Source organism: Jaculus jaculus, chromosome 11 (assembly GCF_020740685.1).
Source record: "Jaculus jaculus isolate mJacJac1 chromosome 11, mJacJac1.mat.Y.cur, whole genome shotgun sequence".
NCBI classification, from domain to species: Eukaryota; Metazoa; Chordata; class Mammalia; order Rodentia; family Dipodidae; genus Jaculus; species Jaculus jaculus.
In genome coordinates, this window is record NC_059112.1 from 18,566,128 (window position 1) to 18,593,514 (window position 27,387).

At 40.7% G+C, this 27,387-nt stretch overlaps 1 protein-coding gene across 2 annotated transcripts in view; it reads right to left on the reverse strand.

Annotated features, from left to right (window-relative positions):
* The window catches only part of Gabrb1 (gamma-aminobutyric acid type A receptor subunit beta1), a 409,215-nt gene that overhangs the window by 94,286 nt on the left and 287,542 nt on the right, over positions 1-27,387 (reverse strand). For both annotated transcript variants that reach the window (XM_004658682.3, XM_045130001.1), the window contains one exon: positions 11,185-11,267. In XM_004658682.3, the coding sequence (XP_004658739.2) occupies positions 11,185-11,267 (83 nt within the window). The remainder of the gene's footprint in view (positions 1-11,184; positions 11,268-27,387) is intronic.

The following is a 27,387-nucleotide window of genomic DNA, read 5'->3' on the forward strand; positions in this document are numbered from 1 at the left end:
ACAAGATTGATATTTTACTATAACAAGTACCTTTCAGTATTTGGTTTATGCCTAAAACTTTTAGATCAACAAATTATTTCTTTTTTTAAATTTTCAACAAATTATTTCTTTTTTTTAATTTTTATTTACTTTTTTAAATTTTAATTAATTAATTAATTAATTTATTTATTTATTTATTTGAGAGCGACAGACACAGAGAGAAAGACAGATAGAGGGAGAGAGAGAGAGAATGGGTGCGCCAGGGCTTCCAGCCTCTGCAAACGAACTCCAGATGCGTGCGCCCCCTTGTGCATCTGGCTAACGTGGGACCTGGGGAACAGAGCCTCGAACCGGGGTCCTTAGGCTTCATAGGCAAGCGCTTAACCGCCAAGCCATCTCTCCAGCCCATAGATCAACAAATTATTTCTATTTTACACTTCCTGTTAGGAAGCTGGCAACATAACAGTAGTCTGTGCTAGTACCAAGAAGAAACTTCCTGAAGCCACAATCTGTAAATGAGAGGTATCTTCAACAGTCTCCTGAGAAACTCCATCACACAGGAAAATACATTGCTTGGGGGTAGAGATGAGGGCCATTTTATAGCCAAGTTGGTTACAAACTAATTTTCATAAAAGGAACTCCATCCCCTCACTGGCTTTTATTTTGTAACTTGCCGAAGATCAGAGACTTTGCAGAGTGCTTTTTCTGAGTTTCAAACAATCAGGCTCGAAAAGGGAATAAATTAATTCAGAAAACATTCCCTTCCTCCCTCTACCCACCTCTTTCCTCATCAAAAAGAAGCTACAGGCACTAAAATTCATTAACATTTCGAAGAACATAAATTGGAAATGTTCATTTTCATTAAGTAGTCTACTGAAGATGACAAAATCAGATTTATCTAAGGAGATACCCAAGGCTGCTAATTTCCCCGACAATGGGGACACAGAGCAAGAGAAAGCATGAAGTCCAATTTACTTCTGTTACTTTTGGCGTTTAGCAATCCGTGAATAGAAAGTGTGCAGCATGTTGTAGAAGCTATTTTTAACTTCTTTTAGATAGAAATTAATGATTTGGCAGGCTCCAATAAAAGTAATATGGTTCAAGGGTTTTTGCCTATAATTATCCCATATTTCATATTTTTTTCGTGTTTTTCTGTTCATGCATCTATAGCATTTTTTCTACATGCAAGTTTCCTTTATGAATCAGAATCACTTTAGCACTAATATTTCAGGTGCATAAAGTAATTTGCTGGTGATATAATGAAATTGGATGAACTTCAAGAGTTCTAGATTTGGGAGCTGAAAGAGACCTTGAAGGTTATAAAATGAAATAGGCCTCACACCGAGGAATATCTTCTACATTATTAATCATAGGAGGCCATTTCCAATTAATTGAAATTTTCCCATGTAAAGGGAGTTTTTTTCCTTAAGTAGGAATTTATTTCATGAATGAGTACTTCTATTTATTTGAATTTATATCTCTCACATTCTAAATCTGTCTTCCCATAACATCTGAGCATTGCCTGTGTGGTTGGTGCTGAAATGCCATCACTAACTAGCCCACAGAGCCATATGGGGTATCACTGAAGAGATGTTAGTTGTATCAAGTGGAATGCATTCAAATGTAATCCTCAACTTTCACCCAGGTCATAAGGTGCTCAGGGCATTTAGTCAAACAGTGTGGTTTGAGGTTGTTCTAGGATGAGATGAACATTTAAATTGGTAGACTGAGGTAAGTAGGCTGCTTGCTAATGCGGAGGTGCTTGCTGAGTTTGGGGAAGGTGTGAGTAAAAGAAATCCATTGACCTTACTCTCAGGAAGAGAGTTCCTCCTACCAGCCTTCAGACTGGGGTGCCAGCTTTCTTCCTACCTTTGGACTAGAATAGAAACATTGGCTCTTTCTGGGTCTCTGGTCTGTGGGTCTGTGGCCTGGGAACTTCTCCATGGGCTCTCTTGGGTCCTAGGTCTCTGTATCTAGATGGGCTCTGCAGGCTGCTGACTCACCCTGTGGATCTCGGGACTTGTAGGTGTTCATAATCACATGACGCAATTCCTTATGATAACTCCATCTATGACTATATTCACTGTGGTTCCTGTTCTCCTGGTTTTCTCTCCTAGGAGAACCACAGTACATCACATAACTGAGCATAAACATTCTCTTCTATATCATGATATTTAAAATGACTGTTATTCTTTTTAAAGTTTTCTTCCCAGATATCTTTTCCTGCTGAATAAGATTATGTTAATTTGGCTTAAAAGACTCAATACAGCCCTCCAGTCAAGGGGAGACTTTTATAGAACTTCACATGTCTGATGTCTGGACACCAAAGTTATTTTGATTTTATTTCTAAGTGTTATGGTAGCATATCACATAAATAAAATTTGGCATTTCAATTCCGTAAACCTTTTATTTTCTTAAGAAATTTTCTGTGGTTAGAGTAAATCATGTCCTTAGGTAGGCATATGATTTTTTTATCACCTTTCAAGTCCAGGGACAAGAAAGCTATTTTATTTTGGAAATAATTAAATATGACAATTGTTTGAAATTCTGAAAACATCTTGATATTTAAATAAACAAAATGAGAATATTCTGAGACTAAAATACATTAAGTGGGTAGCCCATTCAATTTAATAATTAAGAAACACCTTCCTTAACAGTTGCCAAATTATTTTTGAAACAAGAAGCCTGTGTGAAAATGTTGAGGTACTATTGAATTGTATCACTGTTTCGTAGCTTGATTTTAGTTGATGTATTATGTGCATAGACAGTTAATGGGTCATAATAAGGCAAAAATCATTATAATATTTGATGACAATTGTCAGTCTACCAAAATTCCCAATGTAATTAAAATGCTAGGGTTTCCTCTACCATGCTCTTGGTCGATACACTTACAGTTATGTTTGAGATAGTCTTAAGACATGAATACAAAATTATGCAAATGCATGTTTTTACCACCAGTATGTATTTGTGCTTTAAATCTTATATGAAAAGTTAAAATTATACGCATGTTTTAAAATTCAAAAGGCTCAAATATATTTGCAGCTAAGAAACACAGCATGTAGTTGCCCCACCAATATTTCTCACCTGGCATTTAACTGGGTTTTAATTACAGGAAAGTGAATAAAAAACAATTACCCTTCCCTCATAAAGTTTATCGCCTGTGAGGAGAAGAGGCAATAAACATGGAAAGAAATAAGTGCTCCTTAGTGCCACATGGTGTCCTTCCCAGGCTGCCATGACAAATGCCACGAATTATGGGGTTTATCAAGAGTAGAAGGTCATTTTTCATGGTGCTGTTGTGAGAAGTGTGCAAGATCAATTCACTGGCAGAGGCCTTTGTCTGGTGGGGGACAGTTTCAGTTTTATAGATGGTGCTTTCTAGCTGTGTCCCAAAACAATGGAAGGAACGTGGAAGCTCTATGGGATTCATTTCATTTCACCCAATCATCTCACAGATGGGAGCTCTACTCAAAGTTCCAACTTGATTACAGCATCTCACTGGTGAATAGGGTTCAATATCTAAGTTTGAGGGAACACAGATATTTAGACCATAGCAAGAAAACTAACAGAGCATTTGGAAAGAGCCAGCTTGTTGTGGAGTCATTTTCTTCCAATTACAACATCTCATCCTGGAGGAAGAGGAAGGTCTCTAAGACCCAGGAAGTCAGTAGAAGCTCATGAAAGTTCTACCATTCATAAGACCCCTCCTCCAGGTTAGAAAAGCAGTTAAGCACTTGATGGAGAGAGAGAGAGACTAAAGTGTGGTGAACTGCCTGCAAGTTATACAGTGATTTCTAGAGAGATCGTTTTTGTGAGTCGTTGCCTATGCTGGGGTGAGCCTGAATTACTCAGACTCCTGTGAATAACGTCTCCCTCCAAATTCTTTACTTCCCAACTTAGCCCTGAGTGGAGTCATTGTTCTGTGTGCTGTGCCTGGGATCATTCAATGTCTGTGCACATGGAGGCACTGGGGCTCCTGACTTGGATGCAATACTCCCAGAGCTTCTTACTGGAGGTGGCATGAAACATGAGAAGAGAAGGATGAAGAAGGTTGAATGGAGGGAAGCCAAAGCAATATGGTGGGGAGAAGCATTTCACCCAAGAGACAAGAGGGTGATCAGCCCAGGGAAAAAGAAAGCTTACTCAGCAGGGAAGAAGGACGTCTGCGATGTTGGAATTGAGATTAATAAGGAGAAAGTTGCTCACACATGGCTGGAGGGACTGAGGGCGGTCGGGTCACACAGTCGCTCCAGAGGCACAGTGAGTGGACCATTTGCTTGGTGAAATGGGCACTCTGCCTACGCAACACAGAGCAGGGACATCGTCAAATGTATATGTTTCTAAAACCATGGTGGACTTCCAAGTAGTGATTTCGTTGGATGAGATGAAGAATTAAAAAAAAAAAAAACCAAAAAGAAGAAAAGATGAAGAAAACATCAGCTACGCGCATCCAGGTCAGAGTGAATCGTAGTTTAAAGAAACCAGGTGGCAGCGGGTTGGGGGAGAGAGGCTCAGAACGGATGGCATTGTCAGCGGGTTAGATGGGGGGACTGTGCATGAGAGGGCGATGTGGGCAGCTCATCTCAGAATTCTGGTGGCACGGGAGATTAAGGAGGCTAGAAGAAAAGCCGATTGGGGAGGAAGACATGTAGAGCTAGGTTTTGAGAAATGACATTAGAAATCTAATTGGACTGGAGGCCCACTCCATGGGAAGGAATACGTGCCTGATACTGAAAACTTGCGATGGGGGAAATCGTGAACCCTAGGGGTGTAATGTCTTCTGGTGTCTGGCTAAATGTATATACTACGCTCACCAAACTGCCCCGTAATCACTTGTCTTAATTTATGTTCATACTTGTATAATGCTATTTTCACTTTTGGTTAGAGAAGCTTCTCTTTCCAGATGGCAGTGATCTCTGGGATGACTCAAAGGCACCATAGTGCTGAGAAGAAGTGACAGAGGAATGCTTATCACTAAAATATCTCTATCACACCTTCCAAGGCACAGGGTGCATTGTGGAAGAGGTGGCAGACAGAATGTAAGAGCCAGAGGAAGGGTAGGACTCCTTACAATGCACTCTTCTAGACACAAAATGGCCTGGCTATCCATGACTTTGAAGTGTCTGGCATTACCTACCCAAGCCCGGTATAATAGGAGGAAAACATTGTGACATCAAAATAAAAGAGAGACTGATGGAGAGGGGAGGGCATATGATGGAGAGTGATGTGAGGGAGAGGGAATTATCTTGGTTTATTGTCTGTAATTATAGAAGTTGTCAATAATTAAAAAAATTAAAAAACCCACACAAATAAATTGATAAGTCAAGAAAAGTGTTCACACTCTGGGGCTCACAAGCGTCTTGAACTGCAGATAGGAACTTGAAGAACATTGGAATACTTATGGAATGGAAAGGGTCGTTGGTGGACCTCTGGGGACATCCTTCGTGGAGGTGGAAGATAGACGGGCAGCTGCAAGGTCACAGTGGGTTTAGAGGAAACAGAGACAATATACAAACAATACGAATCATGCTTTCAAGTAGTTTAGAGGACAAGAAAGTAGAGGCATCGTTTTGTGATGAGAAGAGGTACAGTCTATACACTGTGGAAAAATGAGGCAATACAAATGGTAAGCCTGGGAGTCAAAAGCTAAGGGGTGGGCTGAGGAGATGACTCGGCAGGAAGGAGCACTCACTATGTCAACATGAGGGCCTCTTGGCAGCCGGAGACCTCCAGCTTTAGCCCCCTGCGCGCGTGTAAAAGGCCAGGCGTGGCCACACGTATCTGCACTCTCACTCCTCAGAGGGCCGAGAATGGAGAGGCTCTAAGGCTCACTGAGAGACAGAAGCTCATGGTTGAGGAAGAGAGCCTGTCTCCAGTAGGAACTACACAGATGAGCAGGAAGAGCATGTTCTTCTCTGGCCTCGGCAGCTACAGCCATGGGATTCATGCATCTGCCCCCACACGTCCATGCATACAGCACACACCACACATCACATACCACACACCGCACATCACACACACACACACACACACACACACACACACACACACACACACACACTACACCACACCACACATCACACCATACACACAGCACATCACACAACACACCACAACACACACACAGAGCACATTATACCATACATAAAGGGTGGAGTCCTGAACACAAAGTCAGGGGCAGCCTATGAAAGTAGTTGACCTCAATCCCAACTCATGGTGATCCTCCTATCGTGGCCTTCCAAGTGCTGGGATTAATGGCATGCGCCACTACACTCAGATAACCCCAACATTTTTAACTCTTGAAATATAGGAGCTACTCAGAGTGATGGAGAATCAGAAAGCTAGAAGAACATGTGTGAGCACACAGAGACATTTTCCTTAATTTATGCTGCAGAAAATGATGAAAAACAGCACCCCAAACTTCCATGATTGCCACCCTGTGTCCTGTATATAACTGTGAGGCTGTGGTGATCAACCTTTCCTATGATGGCTTTATTGATTTCGAATTCCAAATCCTCTTTATACTAAATTCCTTGATTGATTTTTCTATTTGCCATTACCTCGGTTTATGGCCTCCCAGGGCTATGAAGCTATTAATCTGCTCCAAATTCAAGTAAATTTTCAATTTAACAAGGCTTTATGGCCCTTCCAATTTTCCTTGATTAGATGACATTAAAGATAAGCAAAACATCCTTAATTTGTCTCAAAGGACCTAACCAAAAAATACATTTCCCCAGCTTTTATGGGAAGAGTATAGTGTACAAATTAGTAAATTTTGTCATGTAGGCAAGGTTTCCATTCCATTGGTCACAGAAATGTATGACTGGCCCAATCTTCTATCAGTGGAATATTTTCTTTCTCATTCTTATTTCCCAACTGACATTAGGAGCTGAGAAGATCAGCTACAGTCCAGATTAGACCAGATAAATGCAGGGATAGCTCTTTCAAAAAAGAGACACATTTCTTTTTTGAAGTGCTAAAAATATAAAGGATTCAGACAATTCAGTACTTACTATGCATTTAGGTAGAAATAATCAATGCTCATTCATAATCTGTACTATTGGCACATTATGGTGGTTTGATTCAGGTTTCCCCCACAAATTTACATATTCTGAATGCTTAGGTCTGCAGGTGGTGGCAATTTGGGAATTGGAGCCTCCTGGAGGCAGTGTGTTGGTGGGGGGTGGGCTTATGGATATTATAGCCAGCTTCCCTGTGCCCGTATTTGGCACACTCTCCTGCTGTTGTTCACCTGATGTTGGCTAGGAGGTGATGTCCACCTTCTGTTCATGCCATCATTTTCCCTGCCATCATGGAGCTTCTCTTCAAGTCTGTAAGCCAAAACAAACCCTTTCCTTACACAAGCTGCTCTTGGTCGGGTGTTTGCTATCAGCAATGAGAAACTGACTGCAGCACATATATCACTGCATGGAATTATTACTCAATATTTAGGTCTCTTTAAAAATATTTATTTATTTGTTTGCAGAGGGAGAGAGAGAGAATGAGAATGGGCATATCAGAGCTTCCAGCTATCGCAGATGAACTCCTGATATGTGTTCCACTTTGTGTATCTGTTTAGCTCTCTTTATCATGGATTATCCATTGTTCAGAAGGGCTATATTTTAAGCTAATTGTCAGATTGTGCTGGAGAGATAGCTCAGCAGTTAAGGAACTTGCCTGTGAAGCCTAAGGACACAGGTTCGATTCCCATATAAAGTCAGAATCACAAGGTGACACACATGCATCTGGAGTTCATTTTTAGAGGCTAGAGGCCCTGGTGTGCCCATTTTCTGTTTCTCTCTCTATCTGATTCTTTCTCTCAAATAAATTAAAAAAAAATAAAGTTAAATTTAATAAATCATTAGATCTATGCAATACTTTTGCTCGAGGCTCTTGCTATCTATGTTTAAATGAAATCAAGGCCTGACTGTCTGTAGCCATACCTTCTCTCTAGCTGTATTTGGCCCTTGAACTAAGAGATAAGTTCTGCTTCAGTTTCTGCTGTAAATTCTGAACACGAGAAGATATAATTACATAATCCCAGGAAGTATAGGACAACCAGTCTGGCTGAGAGCAGTCACACTCTCCTAGTCATGGATTCAATGCTCCCTGAGTCGCCTGTTGGTGGTAGCCATGTTGATGGAACCTAGGCTTGAATCCCTCCTCCACCCCTCTTCCTCATGCTGCGGCCTTGAGTTAGTTAATTTCCCTGAACCTCTGTTGTAGTGCCTAAAGTGTTGATAGAGTCCTTTGGTCACAGATGTGTCTCATAATGCCTTGACTTAGTTTGGCAAATAGAAGTTCCATGTCTTCCTCTTCCTTTTTCTTCCCAAGTTCTAGCCTCCACAGGACCCTTGATTGCACAAATCCTGACAGTTAGGCATTTATGTTGTGATTTCTATAAGTACCTTTAGGGACTGAAGTTCCATGAGCTGCTGCTGGAGCACTTGGATGACATCATCCTTTTCTTGCACTCTGGGATGGTAGCTAATTTCACTCTCAGTTACCATTGCCAACCCTGTATCTGGACATCTGAGTGCCTCACTCATTGTCATGTACCTGGTCACCTTTTCCCATTGAAAATCACATTACTTTCACTCAGCTTCCTGACTATGTGGGCTATTCCATTTTATTTATCAAGAACCTAATTGTATGAATATTTTGGATATTAGTCACACTGCTATCAAGTTATACTCTTTGGTTTCCTCACTCCAACCTCCATTCCACTGTGCATTCACTGTGGGACCATGAATGCGCCAGTCAGTCTATGGAAGGGGGCAATGTTTTCAGAATGCACCTTCCCTGAGCCTTAGAGGGAGTGTTAGAAGTGTCCTTTGGTGTTGAGTTCTCAGCCTTGATTTTCTGCTTTGATGAGTTTTGTGTCTCCTCAGTGTCTACCGTCATCCCTCTGGATGAAGTTCTTGGCTTGCAGTGAAAGTGGCACTCACATTTAATCTGATGCTCTCATATGTCATGTTTACTGTGCCCTGGCAGATTCATAGTTATCCCATTTATGCCCCCCAAAAGTTACATTTAATTTATGCTTTATTTATTGCTTTGGTTTTGGCATGATGAAATTACATATTTCCTACCATTAATAAAGAAATGTGCCATCTTGGGTTGGAGAGATGGCTTAGCAGTTAAGGCACATGCCTACAAAGCTGAAGGATCCTGGTTTGATTCTCCAGGTCCCACGTGATCCAGATGCACAAGGGGCACATGTATCTGGAGTTATTTGCAGTGGCTGGAGGCCCTGGTGAGCCCATTCTCTCTCTGTGTCAAATAAATAAATTAAATATGCTTAAAAAAAAAGAAATGTTCCATCTTAAAGGGAACCATGAACCTGTCTTATAGGAAAAACTCATATACATAAAAGTAAAACATGAGTTTGTGCAGAAATGCTGAGAGAATATCTTAATACAGAATTGATTCAAGTGATTCTCAAAATTCATTGCTCCTACAAATGAATGATGGACACCAAAAATCGTAGACATCCAAGCTGGTGGCAGATGCCAAGGTGATACCAAGGGTGCTCCCAAGACTGTCCAGCAGAAGCCAATAAAAAAACTAAACTCAGTAGAAGAGAAGTCTCTTATGTTTGTTTCCCAGTCAGGGTTTAAAAGTAATGGTTTGCATGCTGAATGAAGATTCTGCTTTATTTCCACGCTGTTATTATACATGAATACATGGTATTTGTGGTGGTTTGATTCAGGTGTTCCCCACAAACTTATGTGTTATGAATGCTATGTTCCCAGCTGATGGTAATTTGGGAGTTGGGGCCTCCTGGATGGGGGCTTTTGGTTGCTATAGCCAGCTTCCCCTTGACAGTGTTTGTCATACCCTCCTGCTGCTGTTGTCCAACTGATGTTGGCCAGGAGCTGATGTCTACTCTCTGCTCATGCCATTATTTCCCCCTAACATCATGGCGCTTCCCTTCGAGCCTGTAAACCAAAATAAACCCTTTCCTACCACAAACTGCTCTTGGTCAGGTGTTTTCTGCCAGCAGTATGAAGCTGACCGCAACAGTAAAGTTTATGGTTCATATTTCATTATCTTTCTTTGGCATTTGATGGAAAAGGTAATTATTAATATTTTCATAAATAATAGCTTTCAGTATTTACCAGCTTCTTTATATGATAAAGTTTAGAATTTAAAACCTAAAAATGCTTTATGAATATGAAAGAATAACTCCTTGATTATGTTGTTCATTCCAGTGGTACTAGAATAATCCCTATGTCTAAGCTTAGAGCTATCACTATAGAGCCACTTTTAATTCTATGCAATGAAATCAAAATGTTGATGTAATTGCTTAATAATAACACAGTAGATAATCATAGTTATTCTTCAATATAAGGTCACCCAGGTTTTTCCCATTTTTTCTTTCTGGATATTCCTCCTCTGAAAATATTTTAAATGATCTAGATATACATATCTGTTGATTTTTTTCACATTGTACTGATTAATACAATAATTGTTTCAGTTGTCTCCTGCATTGTTCTGTGCCTCTCAGAACCAGTAAGTGTTCTATCTTTGATATTCACATTTAACGGCCTCGAATGCTCATAGACTGATAGTTGAAAAACAATGATGGAAAGGTAGCCCGTCAGATTAACTCTTAGTGATTAAAGTATTCATGCTACTAAGACAACAATCAATGAGAAATAGCCTTAGCAAACACACCAAAATCAGCCCCTAGACATGAAAACCATTAAGTCTCTGATCCAAAGCACAAACCCTGTGAGGTATCCTTTATCAATATATTCTTTTCATGGGTAAAGAAAGACAATTATTCATACAAGAATGTACAACAGATTTTTTTTTTTGTGCTAAAAGACAATTTACAGTCCCCCAGGTCAATAGAAGATAAAACGAAATTTTTTTTCTCACTGAGTCTTATCCTATAGACATGTTTTCCTCTTACTGGAGCTTGTATATTAAGGCTAAGAGAGAAACTCTGAGCAGGAGAACTCCCAAGTTTATACATTTTTCAATGACAATAAATGGACTTTCTTTAATTTGCCTAAAAAGAAAATGTCATTGAAATGACCCTTGAACCACTAACATAAGGGGAAAATGTCACTGACCATAAACTCTTGAAAAGTTGGCAGATAAAAATATCCCAGTTCCTGTTAGCTCAGGGAAAGGCTGGATTTAACTGGGTCAAGCAATCTACCCTCGTTTATACCCCGTGTGCAAGTAACTCACAACTTTCAATCTCCAGGGTGCAGTTCTGCTCATCCAGAGGGTATCTTCGGAGGTCCATCATGCACGCAGCGGTGGTTGTGATTCTGCCCGGGGTGAGAGAGAAAGAAGACGTGACAAAAGTGACAGATTTTTATTTCTAGGTTTCCCAGTCCCAGAGCATGTTTACCAGATGCTGGGAATTTGGAAGTTCCTAAGGGACCACATCAATGGAGGGGATAGTCCAGATGAAGACATGGAAATCAAGAAATGCCTAGAGAGATTTAACCCACCAAGACTGTCTCAAGAGGAGAAAGAGGAAGAGTGAGCATATTAATGACAAAGAGATTAAAGCAGTCATGAAGACCTTTAACAACAACAACAAAAAGCCCAGGAGCTGGAAAGATGGCTCAGTGGTTAAAGGCACTTGCTTGCAAAGCCTGCCAGCCTGGGTTTGATTCCCCAGTTCTCATGTAAAGCTAGATGCACATGGGAGCTTATTTGCAGTGACAAGAGGCCCTGGTGTGTCCAGTGCTCTCTCTGTGTTTCTCTTTTTCTCTCTTAAATAAATACAGTGCATTTTAAAAGCTCAGTCTAGTGGCTTCATGGGTTAATTCCACCAAACACTTAGAAGAGGAATTAATGCTTATTTTTCTCTACCTTTTCCAAGGATTAGAAGAGGAGCACGCTGGAATTCATGAAGCTAGCATTACCTAGATTCCCAAACCAGACAAACACAATAGATGAACAGAAAACTGTAGGCCTAATATTCCTCATGAATATTGACATAAGGCTTCAATAATTCACTAAGAATTGGAGTTCAACAGGGGATCAAAAGAACAAGCCAGTGTAACAGAATGCCATTTAGCCTTGCGATGGAAGGACGCATACAAAACTGTCTACCACTAGGGTCAAACTAAGAAACATCACAAAGTGGATGGAAAAAGAGGTTAAAAATAAAGTTAATGGGGCCAGACGTGGTGGCATACACCTTTAATCCAAGCACTAGTGAGGCAGAGATGGATTGCCATGAGTTCAAGGCCAGCCTATGACTGCATAATGAATCCTAGGTGAGCCTGGGCTGGAGTGAGACCATACCTTAGAAAAACAATAACGTTAATGTGATCTACTATATTTACAAGATAAAAAGAACCCACACAGTTGTTTTGGTATATGGAGAAGAATTAAAGTCTTTACGTTAAAGATCTGGAAATGAGGCAAGGATGCCTTGCCACCATACTGCCACTTCTCACTATAGTACTGGCAGCTTAAGCCTTAGCAATGGGGCATGAAAAGTCAAAATAAACAACCAACTCAGAACAAATTAAGTAAGACTGTCTGTCTGTCAATGGCATGATAATATAAATAGCCCTAAACACTCCACCAAAAACATAAATTTTGAGGTTGGGGAGATGGCACTTGTGTGTAGAGCCTGCTTGCCCAGGTTCAATTCCCCAGCACCCATGTAAAGCCAGGTGCACAAGGCAAGCCATGTGTTTGCAGCAGCAAGGGGCCCTGGCATGCCCATATCACCTCTTCCCCTCTCTCTATCCACTTGTAAATAAATAAATAAAAATATTAAAATGTAGCTATTATAATCAGTTGATGAATCTAATAGAGTCACAGGATATAAACCAATATAAAAAAGTATTTCTTTTCTTTTTTAAAAAAATTTCTTTGTTCATTATTTATTTATTTGAGAGTGACAGACAGAGAGAGAAAGGCAGAGAGATAGATAGAGAGAGAGAGAGAGAGAGAGAGAGAGAGAGAGAGAGAGAGAGAATGGGTGCGCCAGGGCCTCCAGCCACTGCAAACGAACTCCAGACGCATGCACCCCCTTGTGCATCTGGCTAACGTGGGTCCTGGAGAATTGAGCCTCAAACCGGGGTCTTTAGGCTTCAGAGGCAAACGCTCAACTGCTAAGCCATCTCTCCAACCCCCAAAAGTAGTATTTCTATACCATGCCAACAATGAACTCTCTGAAAGAGAAATTAAGAAAACAAGCCCAGGGCTGGAGAGATGGCTTAGTGGTTAAGCTGCTGGTCTACAAAGCCAAAGGATCTAGGTTTGACTCCCCAGAACCCATGTAAGTGAGATGTACAAGGTGGTGCATGTGTCTGGAGTTTGTTTGCAGCAGTTGGAGGCCCTCACATGCCCATTCTCTCTATCTGCCTCTTTCTGTCTCTCAAATAAATAAATAAAAATTAGCTGGGCATGGTGGCGAACTACTTTAATCCCAGCACTTAGGAGGCAGAGGTAGGAGGATTGCTGTGAGTTCGAGGCCACCCTGTGACTACATAGTGAATTCCAGGTCAGCCGGAGCTAGAGTGAGACCTTACCTCGAAAAAGTTAAAAAAAATTTTAACAAAGAAAACAAATCCATTGACTTGAACAATAACCAGAAGATACTCAGGAATTGTCTTAACCAAAGAAAATGAAATACCTGTCCAAAATTTGTAAAACATGATGAAAGAAATTTGGAAAAGACAAATAAATAGAAAAATATTTCAAGTTCATCAACTAGAGGAATTTGTATTCTCAAAATGCCTATGTGGCACAACATAATCTCTGAATTAAGGCTAATTTCTACCAAAATCTTAGTAGTCTTTTTTATATAAAATTATAGGCGATAATCCTAAAGTTCATATGAAACGAGATACCTCAAATAGCTAAAGAAATCTTGAGCAAGAAGGGAAAGCTGCTGTAATTTACATTTATACCCACAATGTCAGTGTTCTTTTCCTCCACGCACTTGCCCATACTTACGTTTTGCCTTTTCTTTGCATCATCCCCTTTACAAGTGTGAGGGAACGTCTCCTGGTGTTTCAGTGTGTGGTTCCCTTATGATGAGCGAGGCTGAGCATCTTCACATCTATCTGTTGACCAGCTGACTTTTAGTTTCTAAATTTTGACATGTATCTATTTTGTTCTTACCAAATTTGGGGGCTTTTATAACCATTTTTAATGGCTAGTTTATTTTTTTAAATCTTTTGAAAATGACTATTTAAAAAATTTTGTTTTTATAAAGGTTCATACCTCTGTATTCCCTCTCCCCTGCCCCTATTCCACTGAGAATCCTGCTAAGTTGGGTCATTGGTATTCACTGTGGAGGTCCTGAGGACCTCTGTGGGGAGGGGACTATACTACATGCTAATGTTACCGACCTTTTGGCTCTTAAAATCCTTTTAGCATTTTTAAAAATTGCATTACTTACATTTTGTATAGCACTATGTGAATTCTTTATGCGTTTTGTATAGTAACCTCTTACCACATCTATAGCTTGCCAGCATTTTCTCCCATCACATAGATTGCCTTTTCAATTTGCTGATTATTGCCTTGCTATGCAATGAGTTTTACTTTGATTTAATTCCACCCATTTGTTTTTACTACTACTGCCTGGTATTTTGGTATCATAGTTAAACAAATGTTGCTAAGACCATTATCACAAAGATTTCTCCTTATTTTTTTTCTGTTACTGGTTTTACTATTGTAATTTGCAGTGTTTAAGGCTTTCATCCCACTTTGGATTTTCGTGTATGCTGTAAGGTAGAGGCCAAATTCAATGAGGCATTTAAAAAAATATTATTTATTTATTTATTTGATAGAGTAAGAGGAAGAGAGAAGAGAGAGAATGGACACACCAGGGCCTCCAGCCTGCAAACGAACTCCAGATACATGCGCCCCCTTGTACATCTGGCTAACATGCATCCTGGGGAATCGAACCTGGGTCCTTTGACTTTGCAGGCAAATGCCTTAACCACTAAGGCATCCCTCCAGCCCAAGATATTTTTATTTTGCATATTCACATACATTTAAAAAACACTATTTGTTAGAGATTGTCTTTTACTTATTGTAAAACTTTGTTGTATTAGATAGATTCCTTTATATTTGTTCTAAGTATTTACCATGAAAATATATTGAACTTGTCCATGTGATTTTTTTATAATTATTTTTATTTACTTGACAGAGAAAGAGGGAGAGAGAAAGATAGAGGGAGAGAAAGAGAAAGAGAGAATGAATGGGAGCATCAGGGCCTCCAGCCACTGCAAACTCCAGACATGTGTACCCCCTTGTACATTTGGCTAATGTGGGTCCTGGGGAATCATACCTGGGTCCTTTGACTTTATAGGCAAATGCCTTAACTGCTAAGCCATCCCTCCAGCCCCATGTGATTTTTTTTTTTTAAATAATGCTCCCAACCTAACCACACAATCACTTTTTAAAAAAAAATTTTTTTGTTCATTATTTATTTATTTATTTATTTGAGAGTGACAGAGAGAGAGAGAGAGAGAGAGAGAGAGGCAAACAGACAGAGAGAGAGATAGAGAATGGGCACGCCAGGGCCTCCAGCCACTGCAAACGAACTCCAGATGCGTGCGCCCCCTTGTGCATCTGGCTAACGTGGGTCCTGGGGAATCGAGCCTTGAACCAGGGTCCTCAGGCTTCACAGGCAAGCGCTTAACCACTAAGCCATCTCTCCAGCCCCCCATGTGATTTTTTTAACTGCATCTTTTTTAATGTTTTAATTTTGGTGGTTGCCTTTTTGTTTCTGCTGTTCTTTTAGATATTATTTTTTATATTTTTTTATTTGAGAGAAACAGAGTCTCTCTCATACACACTCACAGAGAGAGAAAGAGAGAGCGAGCAAACAAGACAGAGAGAATGGGTGTGCCAGGGCTTCCAGCCACTGCAGATGAACTCCAGATGTATGTGCTTCCTTGTGCATCTGGCTTATGTGGGTCCTGAGGAACCAAGCTTGGGTCCTTTGGCTTTGTGAGCAAGTGCCTTAAGAGCTTAGTCATCCCTCCAATCCTTAACTACATCCTTGGAGATGATCATGTGTTTTTTAAAAAAAATTATTCATTTATTTGTTAGCAACAGACAGACACACAGAGAAAAAGGCAGTTAGATAGATAGAGAATGAGCTTGCCAGGGCCTCCAGTCACTGCAAACAAACTACAGATGCTTGCACCCCCTTGTGCCTCTGGCTTATATGGGTCCTGGGGAGTTGATCCCTGAACCTAAGTGCTTATGCTTCATAGGCAAGAGCTTAACTGCTAACCCATCTTCCCAGCCAGATCATGTGTTTTTTATTCTTCATTCTGCAACTGTGGTATATCCCACTGGTTAATTTGCATATGTTCAACAATCTTTTTATTCCAGAAATACGTCCCACTTGTTCATGGTGAATGATTCTTTTAGTGTGCTGCTGTGTTTAGCTTGCTAATTGTTACATCACGTTCATTACTAATGCGGTTATTCATTATTTACAATAGTCATACTTCAAAAATATCACAGTAAAACTTAAAATTTTTACACCTAGGGAGATGTGTTGAGTGTTACTTTCTTACTCCTGGTGGCCTGGGCCTGGGTTGGTTAAATTATCTTCATGAGGTTGGTGCTCTCATTAACCAGGTAACCTACTACTTGGGATTGCTGTGAGCATGAAAAGGGCCAAAGGGTGCTAAACCATCAGCTCAGTGTCTTCAAATAACAGGCCTTGTGATAGCCGTTAATATCTCAAGGCCCTTTCAGATGCTCACTAACATCTTAGTAGTTGAGGGTTTATGAGTAGAAGAAATGTATACTATGCATTGAATTCCCCCTTCTCTCCTCCTACTGCCTAATGCAACAGGTGCAGTGAAATTAGCTTTTAATGCCTTATGGTGTCTTGTGCTGTTCCCCACTTAGTTGACTTCATTTCCAAAATCCTGACTCACTTATACTCAGTAGGTAACATGTACCCCAGCAAAGAAACACAGTCCTGGAATCAACACTTTTGACATACTTGTCAAGTTCATTCAAACTATCATGTTGATGTTAACTTATAGCTCTGAGAAAAGAGATATGCTACCTGGATTTTGCTCATCACTCCATTTTCTCTTGGGCTATTTTTCTGGATGGAAGAGTCTGAGAGTTACTAAAATTTATATGGTTATTCTACTCTTACAGCTTAAAAGTTTTTTTTTTTTTTTTTTGTTTATTTATTTGAGAGCGACAGACAAGAAAGAGAAAGAGGCAGATAGAGAATGGGCGTGCCGGGGCCTCCAGCTACTGCAAATGAACTCTAGACATGTGCACCCCTTGTGCATCTGGCTAACATGGGTCCTGGGGAATTGAGCCTTGAACCAGGGTCCTTAGGCTTCACAGGCAAGTGCTTAACCACTAAGCCATCTCTCCAGCCCTCTTATAGCTTTTTGATATCAGTTTGGAAATGAAAAAATATTTTCTTTAAACAACAGTCTTCTCAACAGAGTGTAATGATAATTTAAAGAATTCAAGACCTAAATTTAATATTTATTTTTCTATCATAATCCCCAACAGTTGATACCTTCAAAGTTTTTTTTAGAAGTACTCTAGGCAAACAGAAGTATAGCTGTGTATTCTTAGGAAAAAAACAACACAAAACAAAACACATCTCTCTTGTTGGAGCCCAACACATAAAGTTTCTATATAAGTAAGTAATAAACTATCCTTTAAAATTTTATTATAATATATTCATTGTGCCATTTTATTTTAGTTATTCCCTTTGGAGCATTTATGTTGTTTTTTGCCTTGTTTTTTTTTTTTTTTTTGAGATAAAGATGTTCTGAACATGCCATATATATATATATATATATATACATATATATATATATATATATATATATATATATATATATATATATATATATAAAACTCTATGGATGTATATATATATATAATTATATATGGAGTTCATGTAATATACAACATACATATCTATTTACATTTACATATATACACATTTAACATGCAGATGTGTATCACTTAACACCAGGGACACATTCTTAAAAGCACACTGCTATATCTTTATGCAAACAACACAGAGTGCCATGTCACAAAGCTAGATGGGATAGAGTTATCACTTGACCATGGCCTGTAGATGCATTTGAGACAGCGGTAGACATGAAAGGCATGGGGCTATTGCCATTATAACGTGGCATACTGTTTTACAGTAAACCAATTTTGTGAATAGGAGTACACACTAGGGCAATGGTGGCGGTATAATAAGATACACAGATAGTAGCCATTTATCATCTTCAAGTAGTCTGTATTCTCCATGGCCACATGGACTGGGGTTTTCTGGGTAGCTGCACAGTGGTATGTCTACAACACATCATCAGAAACAGGCAATTTATTATGACCATGGGCTATCATCACAGCATCATAGGAAATTTTTCTCTCAGTTATAATATTACAGGATGACCATCATAGAACCAGAGTTTTGTTGTGGCACATGACACATGCAAGCTATATGAACAAGCTATGTGGTAGCTATCCAATTATACATTAGGGTGCACGTTTAGCTGGCATTGTGAATGATTTGTTTATTCATTTATGCTAATCTAACAGGGTCTTAGGTTCTTAAGGACATTATTTGGAACACCCTAACCCTTTACTATTTCTGTTTGGATTTTCTTATGAGGATGAAGGTTCACATTCGAACTTTGTTTTTGAAGTCTTTCTTTCCCAGGTGTAACACTGGTCAATTTAAGTTGGATTCACTTGAGCATTAGGAAAAGCTACAAGAAGGTTTAAGCTACAAAGTTTCAAGGCATTTTATAAAAAAAAAATGAAGACTATTTCTTTTCCATAATTTACCATGTAAAGGGATTTAGCTACATTCTACCATTCTTCCTGTTTTTATGACAATATGGGCCACTTAATTTACATTTATTCATCATCACTATATCATGGGTATCTTTTGCTGTCTGTAAATAAAGTTCTACAGCATGATTTTTATTGTCTGCATACTGTTTCTACACCTTAAGTAAAATGACACAAGTATAAAATGATTTAAAAATTCATCTGTCTCCTATATTTTTGACAGCTGCTTATGAATAAAAAAATTGTGCATACGTGAACACTGTCTGGGAATAACCAATGGATTTACAGTGAATCCATGACTCAGGTTAAACTTCATATCAGGCATGATTTTGCCTCACCAGGACATTTTGCAATGTTTTGGAGGTATTTTTGATTATCATGTTGGGACTGGAGTTAGATACTAGAATCTAGTTGGATGGAGGCCAATGTTGCTGCTAAACTTCCCATAATGACAGGACAGACTCTAAGAACAACAACACCACAATTACCTGTTACAAAAATGTCAATGGTGTTGGGGTCAAGGGCCCCTGTGACAGAGGTGATTTTGAGACATTTTTCTTCTGAGGAAACATTGAATAAAATAAAATAAAATCTTATAGGCAACCTTAAAATATAAAATTCAAATGAAAAATGACTAGGTATCCCATGAATGTCTAGTCTCCTGTCTCCACCTCCAATTGCCATAGGCATGGTGGGATCAGTGACATATGCACACCTGTGTTCCATCTTCATAAGGGGGCTGGAGGTGTAAACTTTTTCCAGCCCCGAGCAGGGAATGCTGAGGATGAGAATTTTGTTCCTAATCTCCTTCAGCAGTTACTTTGTTTTTAATTGTGTGTGTGTGTGTGTGTGTGTGTATGCATATCTGTGAGCAGGGTACACGCATGTGTGTGTGTATATAGGCCACACATATACCATTACATGTTACGCATCTAACCTTACATGTTATTCTCAGGAATACCATCGACCTCTTTTTGGTACAAAGTCTCTCATTCTCCTACAGCTCACCAGATTAAGATTGACTGCTCAGTGAGCTCTGGAGATCCTCCTCTCTGTACCTCCTAATCTCTGGGTAGGTGAGACAGCCATACCCTGCCACATCTGGGAATTTACTTGGGTTCTGAGGATCAAACTCAGGTCTTCATGGCGTTGAGGCAAATATTTTACTAAATGACCTATCTCCTTAGCTTCAGCACTGATTGATTTTTGTGTTGCATTTTCTTTATGTGCTGTTGAGAAAATTCTAATAAGTAATGAAATTCTTGATTAAAATTTTTTTAAAAAATTATTTATTTATTTATTTGAGAGCGACAGACACAGAGAGAAAGACAGATAGAGGGAGAGAGAGAGAATGGGCTTCCAGCCTCTGCAAAGGAACTCCAGAGTTGTGCGCCCCCTTGTGCATCTGGCTAACGTGGGACCTGGGGAACCGAGCCTTGAATCGGGGTCCTTAGGCTTCACAGGCAAGCGCTTAACCACTAAGCCATCTCTCCAGCCCAATTAAAATTTTTTTATATCATCAAGCATGAGCTCCCCTGGATTTACTATGTATTGGGGAAGACAGCAACGACGACTAACTCGACATGCCAAGGGGCCATCTATGTAAGGAATGACAACTTTGCAAACGGATCCCTGGAAGTGCTCAGTGATGGAGTACAAGAAAACTTTCCTTGGTGCTCCTTAGCCTGACAGCACAAACTAACGTCTTTTGGCTCTTCTGTTTTCTTTCTTTTTTTTTTAATTTTTATTTATTTATTTGAGAGCGACAGACACAGAGAGAAAGACAGATAGAGGGAGAGAGAGAGAATGGGCACGCCAGGGCTTCCAGCCTCTGCAAACAAACTCCAGATGCGTGCGCCCCCTTGTGCATCTGGCTAACGTGGGACCTGGGGAACCGAGCCTCGAACCGGGGTCCTTAGGCTTCACAGGCAAGCGCTTAACCGCTAAGCCATCTCTCCAGCCCTCTTCTGTTTTCTTGATGAGACCCACGAGCATCTCTAAGAATGAATTCTCCCTGGGCTTGCATTCTTTCTCCTTGTCTAATATGATTTCGCACAGTGGCCAGCCCCTGCTGTCATCACCTAACCCATCGCCTGGAAATGTGCTTACACGGGCTGCAGCAACATGAGAGACAATTATAGAATTAAAAGTACCAAAGATCACACAATGTTTTGAGAGCTTGAAGACTTGTTTTTGAATTCCGTTTTTAACTTTTCACACCCAAGGCATTAATTCTCTGTGTGTAAAAATACCACTATTGACAGATAGTAAATCAAATACAATAGGGTAGGAACCAGCTACAGGCAAAAAAGTATTAACTAACTGTTCTTCTAAAGACAGATTTCCCAGAAGTGGGTTTGTGACAGCCCAACATTCATCTGTTCTTTCACAGACATTTCGTACAGCTTACTTATAATCCAGTTTATTGGTATTTTGAAGGTTAGGTCAGAAAACTGTAATGGGTTGTAATAACTGTGGTCCCATGAACAGAAAATGATGTTGCTGTCCTATTCATCTATGAATGTTTACGGTATATAGACACTGACCTTAAACACCATTGGAACTGAAAATCATGCATCTTAATGTTTTAGGCTGGCATAGTTCTCATTGCTGACAAAACTCAATCCAGGCTCTGAAGAATCTTAAAATCTGGGTCCACATACACACATAGGTTTACACATGTGCACACACAGAGGGCAATTTTGCAAAGAAGAATGTGAACTTAAGTGAATCGATACATTATGTTATCTCATTGAAATTTTCCTATAACCTTGAATTCTTTAGCTTCCAAATTTCTTAGAGGTGGATTCTCTATACCATAATTGTATAATTTAATAAGATCTGTTTGAAATGAGTTTGAAAAAATAATAAGGCAAAAAATAGCGTGAGAATGTTGAGCTCTTTTTATATCCCTCACTGGTGAGATTGTTTGTGAGGATAAGTGATGAGATTGCTATCAGTACCACCTAGTGACTTGTGGTTGAAGGATGGCCTATGGCTTGTTTGGCCTCTAGGTTGCATCATTGGTCCTTGTTACAAGTACAACCTGGAGAAACAAACACAGATGACCAATGCATATATAGACCTTATTTTGCCGGGCATGGTGGCGCACGCCTTTTCTAATCCCAGCACTCTGGAGGCAGAGGTAGGAGGATCACCGTGAGTTCGAGACCACCCTGAGACTACATAGTGAATTACAGGTCAGCCTGGGCTAGAGTGAGACCCTACCTCGAGAGACCTTATTTTGAACCCATTAATCCTAAGTGTTTGCTGCAAAAAGTTGAAAGGATGTGTCCTATCCTAATAGTTTAGATTTGATTAGGTGGACAGGCTAGTCTGGTATTTGAAGGTGAAATCTTGTGGACATGAGCCATGAATGATAAGGAAACTAAAGGAAATACAGTATTGTGTGAGACTTAAGAAGAATTTATATGTGGTTAACGTAAGTGGTGGAGAAACAAAACCCAAATTTAAGAACAGAGCCAATTTTAACAGTATTGCCTTGCCATGAGAATACGTTTTTTCTCTATTTACGTTAACTGACAAACAGCCTGACGAACACTGGGTGTGCATCGGTGAGCACATTGCACCCAGGCAATAAAGCTTTATGCGTTTGAGTTTCTAATCACTGGGAGAGGGAAAAAGGACCAAATTCCTCATCTCAACAGCATTTATGCAACCGTGTTCTTTAAGTAGTGTGGTGGTTTGATTCAAGAGTCCCCTATAAACTTAGGTGTTCTGAATTCTAGGTCTTCAGCTGGTGGCAATTTGGGAATTGAAACCTCCTGGAGGCAGTGTGCTGTTGGGGGCGGGCTTATGGGTGTTGTAACCCGCTTCCTCTTGTCAGTGTTTGCACACTCTCATGCTGCTGTTGTCCACCTTATGTTGGCCAGGGAGTGATGTGATGTCCACCCTCCGCTCATGCCATCATTTTCCCCTGCCACCATGGAGTTTCCCCTTGAGTCTGTAAGCCAAAATAACCCTCTCCCTTTCCCCCTCAAAAGCTGCTTTTGGTTGGTTGTTTTCTGCCAGCAATGTGAACCTGACGGCAACAGGTAGTGTTGACCAGGCAATGTTTCTGACTAAATCAATTCCATGAGATCAGAGTTCCACGGCAGAGATGGACACGTCACGCAGTCCCCTCTAAGAGGTCTCGGCAGCGTGAGGCCAGGCCGACGCAGACAGCAGACAGCGGGTTTAAGTTACTATCACCTAGACCTCTGGGATCAGTATGGCTTGGGTCCAACATGGCAGATGCTGTGCTAAGAGCTTCTGAGTGTCTTATTGCAGTTGTGACAAACTACCACGTGTTCAGTGGGTTACAACAATACAAATTTATCTTTACAATTCTGGCAGTCAGAAGTCTTGACACCAAAGTGGTGGCTGTCCATTTCTTGCCTTTTCTAGCTGCTAGAGGCTGTGCTCGTTCTACTCCGTGGAGCATGGACATTTCCGTCAGTCCTCTGGCCACACCACCTCTAATTCTGCTCCTGCACTCACAAGTTGTCATTCTTCGACACTGCTGTTTTCCCTTTGTAAGGACCCCTGCAATTATCTTGGTCCTATCCAGATAATCCAGGGTAAACACCTCCTCTCAAAATTCCTAATCACGGGGCTGGAGAGATGGCTTAGCAGTTAAGGCACTTGCCTGAGAAGCCTAAGGGTACATGTTTGACTCTCCAGATCCCATGTAAGCCAGACTCACAAATGTGAGGCAAGCACAAGGCCACTAGGTGGCACAAGCATCTGGAGTTCAATTGTAGTGGCTGAGGTCCTGGCGTGCCAACTCTCTCTCTCTGTCTCTGTCTCTCTCTAAACTAAAAACCATATTCCTAAGCACTTCAGCAGCACCTCTTTGGCTGTATGTGGTCACATATTCTCAGATCCAGAAAATTAGGGCATGGACATCTTAGGGAAGGGCACTGTTCTGTTCTGATGGTCCCATGTGGGTTATTTCATTTATTATTTATAATAGTCTCATTATACTGATGCCATTTTCATCCCAATATCCAAGGTAAGGAATCTGGCACCGGATGGGGTATAGACATTTTTCCAAGTTCACAGAGTCTTTAAATGGTGCAGCTGGGATTCAAACTGAGATATACTGCATCTAAGAACAATAACCTCTCTGGTCATTATATTTAGATCAGATGAGCCTGAGCACAGAACATTGGGTTCAGGAGCATCTCTCCAACAGCAGTGAAATAAATTTTAAAAATTTGGGGAATGAAAAAAAAAATCAAAAACTTAAGGGCTGACTTCTTCAGGATTTTAGTATTCATTTGATTGCCAGTAATTCGTGGCATTCTTTAGCTGATCAATGATGGGTATAAAAAAGGTCAAAGGACCTATTGGGAGGTAGGCACTGCTGTGAATATTAATATGCCCAAGTGCACATTCATGATGTCATGATACTTTATTTTTTGCTTGTCTTATTAACACTACAGAAGATAATGGGTGGTTAACAGCATAGAAATAGGAGCAACGAGACAAAGTCATGTATTAGGAACAAGACAGATAAAACTCCTTTATTGGAACTTCGACTCGAACTAGCCAAGTTGACCCAAAGGGAGCCAGCACTGAATAGTCCTGGCCTATGAAAGGGCTGGAGTGCTTCCAGCTGAGTAACACAAAGGCAGTTCAATACCGTGAAACACGTATTTGCTTCAAGGGGAAATCAACCAAACGGGCCCCGCGTCATAGTCTTTGACAAGCGTTCCTGAAATGATTCCTATCTACATGCACACCTGAGTGGAACATGACTCAAAGGTCGAGGTGGCAAGGGGGATAGGTGTCATAGGAAGACAGAGATGTTATTACAGTCAGCTCCTTGTTGCTTGAACAAGCATCCAACCAGAGGCAGCTTAGGGGAGGCTTACAGAATCCAGGGGAAACTCCATCTATGGTGGAAGAAGCTGAGAGAGATCACCAAACACCAAAAAGCATGAGCAGTTAGAGTTCCAAGCTGCTGTGTACACATGTTAGGCTGGAATCAAAATCTACTCTTCCCCAGTAGGGCTCCACCCACAGGAGGACTCAAAATTGAAGCCTCAGTCTATGGGGCCATGCATTTAAAGATTTCATTTATTTATTACACACACAAAGAGAAAGAGAGAGAGAGAGAGAGAGAGAGAGAGAGAGAGAGAGAGAGAGAGAGAGAGAATCGGTACACCAGGGCCTCTAGCCACTGCAAACAAACTCCAGACGCATGCGTGGGACCTGGGGAATTGAACCTGGGTCCTTAGGCTTCATAGGCATGCGCTTTAACTGCTAAGCCATCTCTGCAGCCCAGGGCCCATGCCTTTAAAGCACTATAAATGCCAAGCCCTTTTTCCCGTTTCAGTTACCCATCAGATGCTATAGGCTTTGGTGAGGAATGAGTGCTTTTAGCGAAAGCGTCCTTTAAGTTTCCGCAGAGCAGCCGTTACCATAACCCTCATGTCTAAGGTACTTCCTCGGCCACCGCTATCATAACCTGCACATCCAAGGGGTTGCCATCAGCAAGCAGGTGGGAAGCGGACAATGATCAGCTGTGTGATGATCATGATTAGTAGTTTTTAGCTCAACTTAGTGCAAGTGAAAGTGAAACTAGAGGGCCCATTTGCTTTTCTTTTGGTGATAACTCCCTCTTGACTCTGTTGATTTGTGTGGGCCATCTCAAGCCCTACCAATTTTTAGTTTGGATTTTGCAAAGTGGCTCTGAATACGTAAACATTTTGGATTTGCAGCCTTATTTAGTGTTTTATGGAAAAAAAAATTGTTTAGGGGCTGGAGGAATGGCTTAGTGGTTAAGGCACTTGCCTGCAAAGCCAAAGGACCTTGGTTTGATTCCCCAGTACCCACATAAGGCAGATGCACAAGGGGCATACGTGTCTGGAGTTTGTTTGCAGTGGCTGGAGGCCCTGGCGTGCCCATTCTCTCTTTCTCTCTCTTTACCTCTTTATCTCTCACTCTCTCAAATAAATAAATAAACAAATAAAATTAAAAATGGAGGAAAAAAAAGTGTTTAAAGCATGGTCTTTGAGTATATGTGTGTTTGATGTGTGTGTGTGTGTGTGTAGGTCAGAGGAGAACTTCAGGTGTTGGCCTCACCTGTCACCCGGAGTGAGGTAGGTTATCTCATTGTTCAGCACTGTGTTCACCAGGCTGGGTGGTTTCGAGCTGCAGCCCTCGCCGCTGTGGGCACTGTGATTACAGGCACTTGTGCTGCAGCGTTTGCCCAGCCGTTCTAGCTAGTGGTCCAAACTATATGCTTCCTTTCGGTGCCCATGTGTATGAGTTCGTGTGTGTGTGTGTGTGTCCCAGAGGACAATCGCAGGTGTCATTCCTCAGGCGTCTTTCACAATGTTGATATTCTTTTTTTTCCAAGATGGAGTCTCTCCTTGGCTCGGAGCTCACCCTAAGGCTAGAAAGGCAGGGCACCGAGTCCCAGAGAGCTGCATGTCTGCCTCCCTGACACTGGAATTACAAGTGACCAGCACCACGCCCGGCCTCTTTTACATGGCTCGCGGGTCGAACTCAGGTATTCTTCATGCCTGAAAATCAAGCCCTGTATATACCAGGCCCAAACCATATGCTGTGAGCTAAATAAACAAATTCGTGGGTTGGAGAGATGGCTTAGCGGTTAAGCGCTTGCCTGTGAAGCCTAAGGACCCCGGTTCAAGGCTTGGTTCCCCAGGACCCACATTAGCCGGATGCACAAGGGGGCGCACGCGTCTGGAGTTCGTTTGCAGAGGCTGGAAGCCCTGGCGCGCCCATTCTCTCTCTCTCCCTCTATCTGTCTTTCTCCCTGTGTCTGTCGCTCTCAAATAAATAAATAAAAAATGAACAAAAAATATTAAAAAAAAAACCACATTCGTGCTAAGATTCGCAATACGAACACATTGTAAAGTCATATTGGTCATACCAAATGCTTTTGAAAACACATAAAGTTATAGGTAAGTGAATAAAATGATCCTAAACTTTATTATCATTCTTACAATATTAATGTCCTCTCTTCTAAGCATATTTGGTTTATTCAAATCCTCTTGGTTCTAGAGGTTTAATGCCGGGCCTTACGTAACCGGACTCCCATTGAGCTACACCCCAAGTCCCTTCAGTAAATTGTTTCATAATGTTTAAATTGTACTACACATACAATTTATTTGCTGCTTTGGAAAACCTATAGGTAAGAATTTTCCTAAGTCTTTGGTGTACACTGTTAAGACAATTTGTGGAAATTGAGTGTCTTTGTTCTATGGGTCTCCATCACTTGTTTCATAAGTCATCTGTCGAGTAACAGCATTAGATGCCATTTAGTAATGCTTTAAAAACACAGCAGACAGCTATGGTGGCACACACCTGTCGTACCAGTTCGCAGAATGTTGAGGCAGGAGAATCATACATTTGAAGCTTATCTGGGTTACACAGGGAGGTTCAAGGCCAGCCTGAGCTACACACAAGAAAATAAACAAGTCTTTTTTGAATAAATAACATCTATATTGCTATCTTTATTTTTGCTCTTATTTCTTTCTCTGCTTTGGTTTTTCTGAGGTAGGGTCTTGCTCTAGTCCAGGCTGACCTGGAATTTACTATGTGGTCTCAGGGTGGCCTCGAACT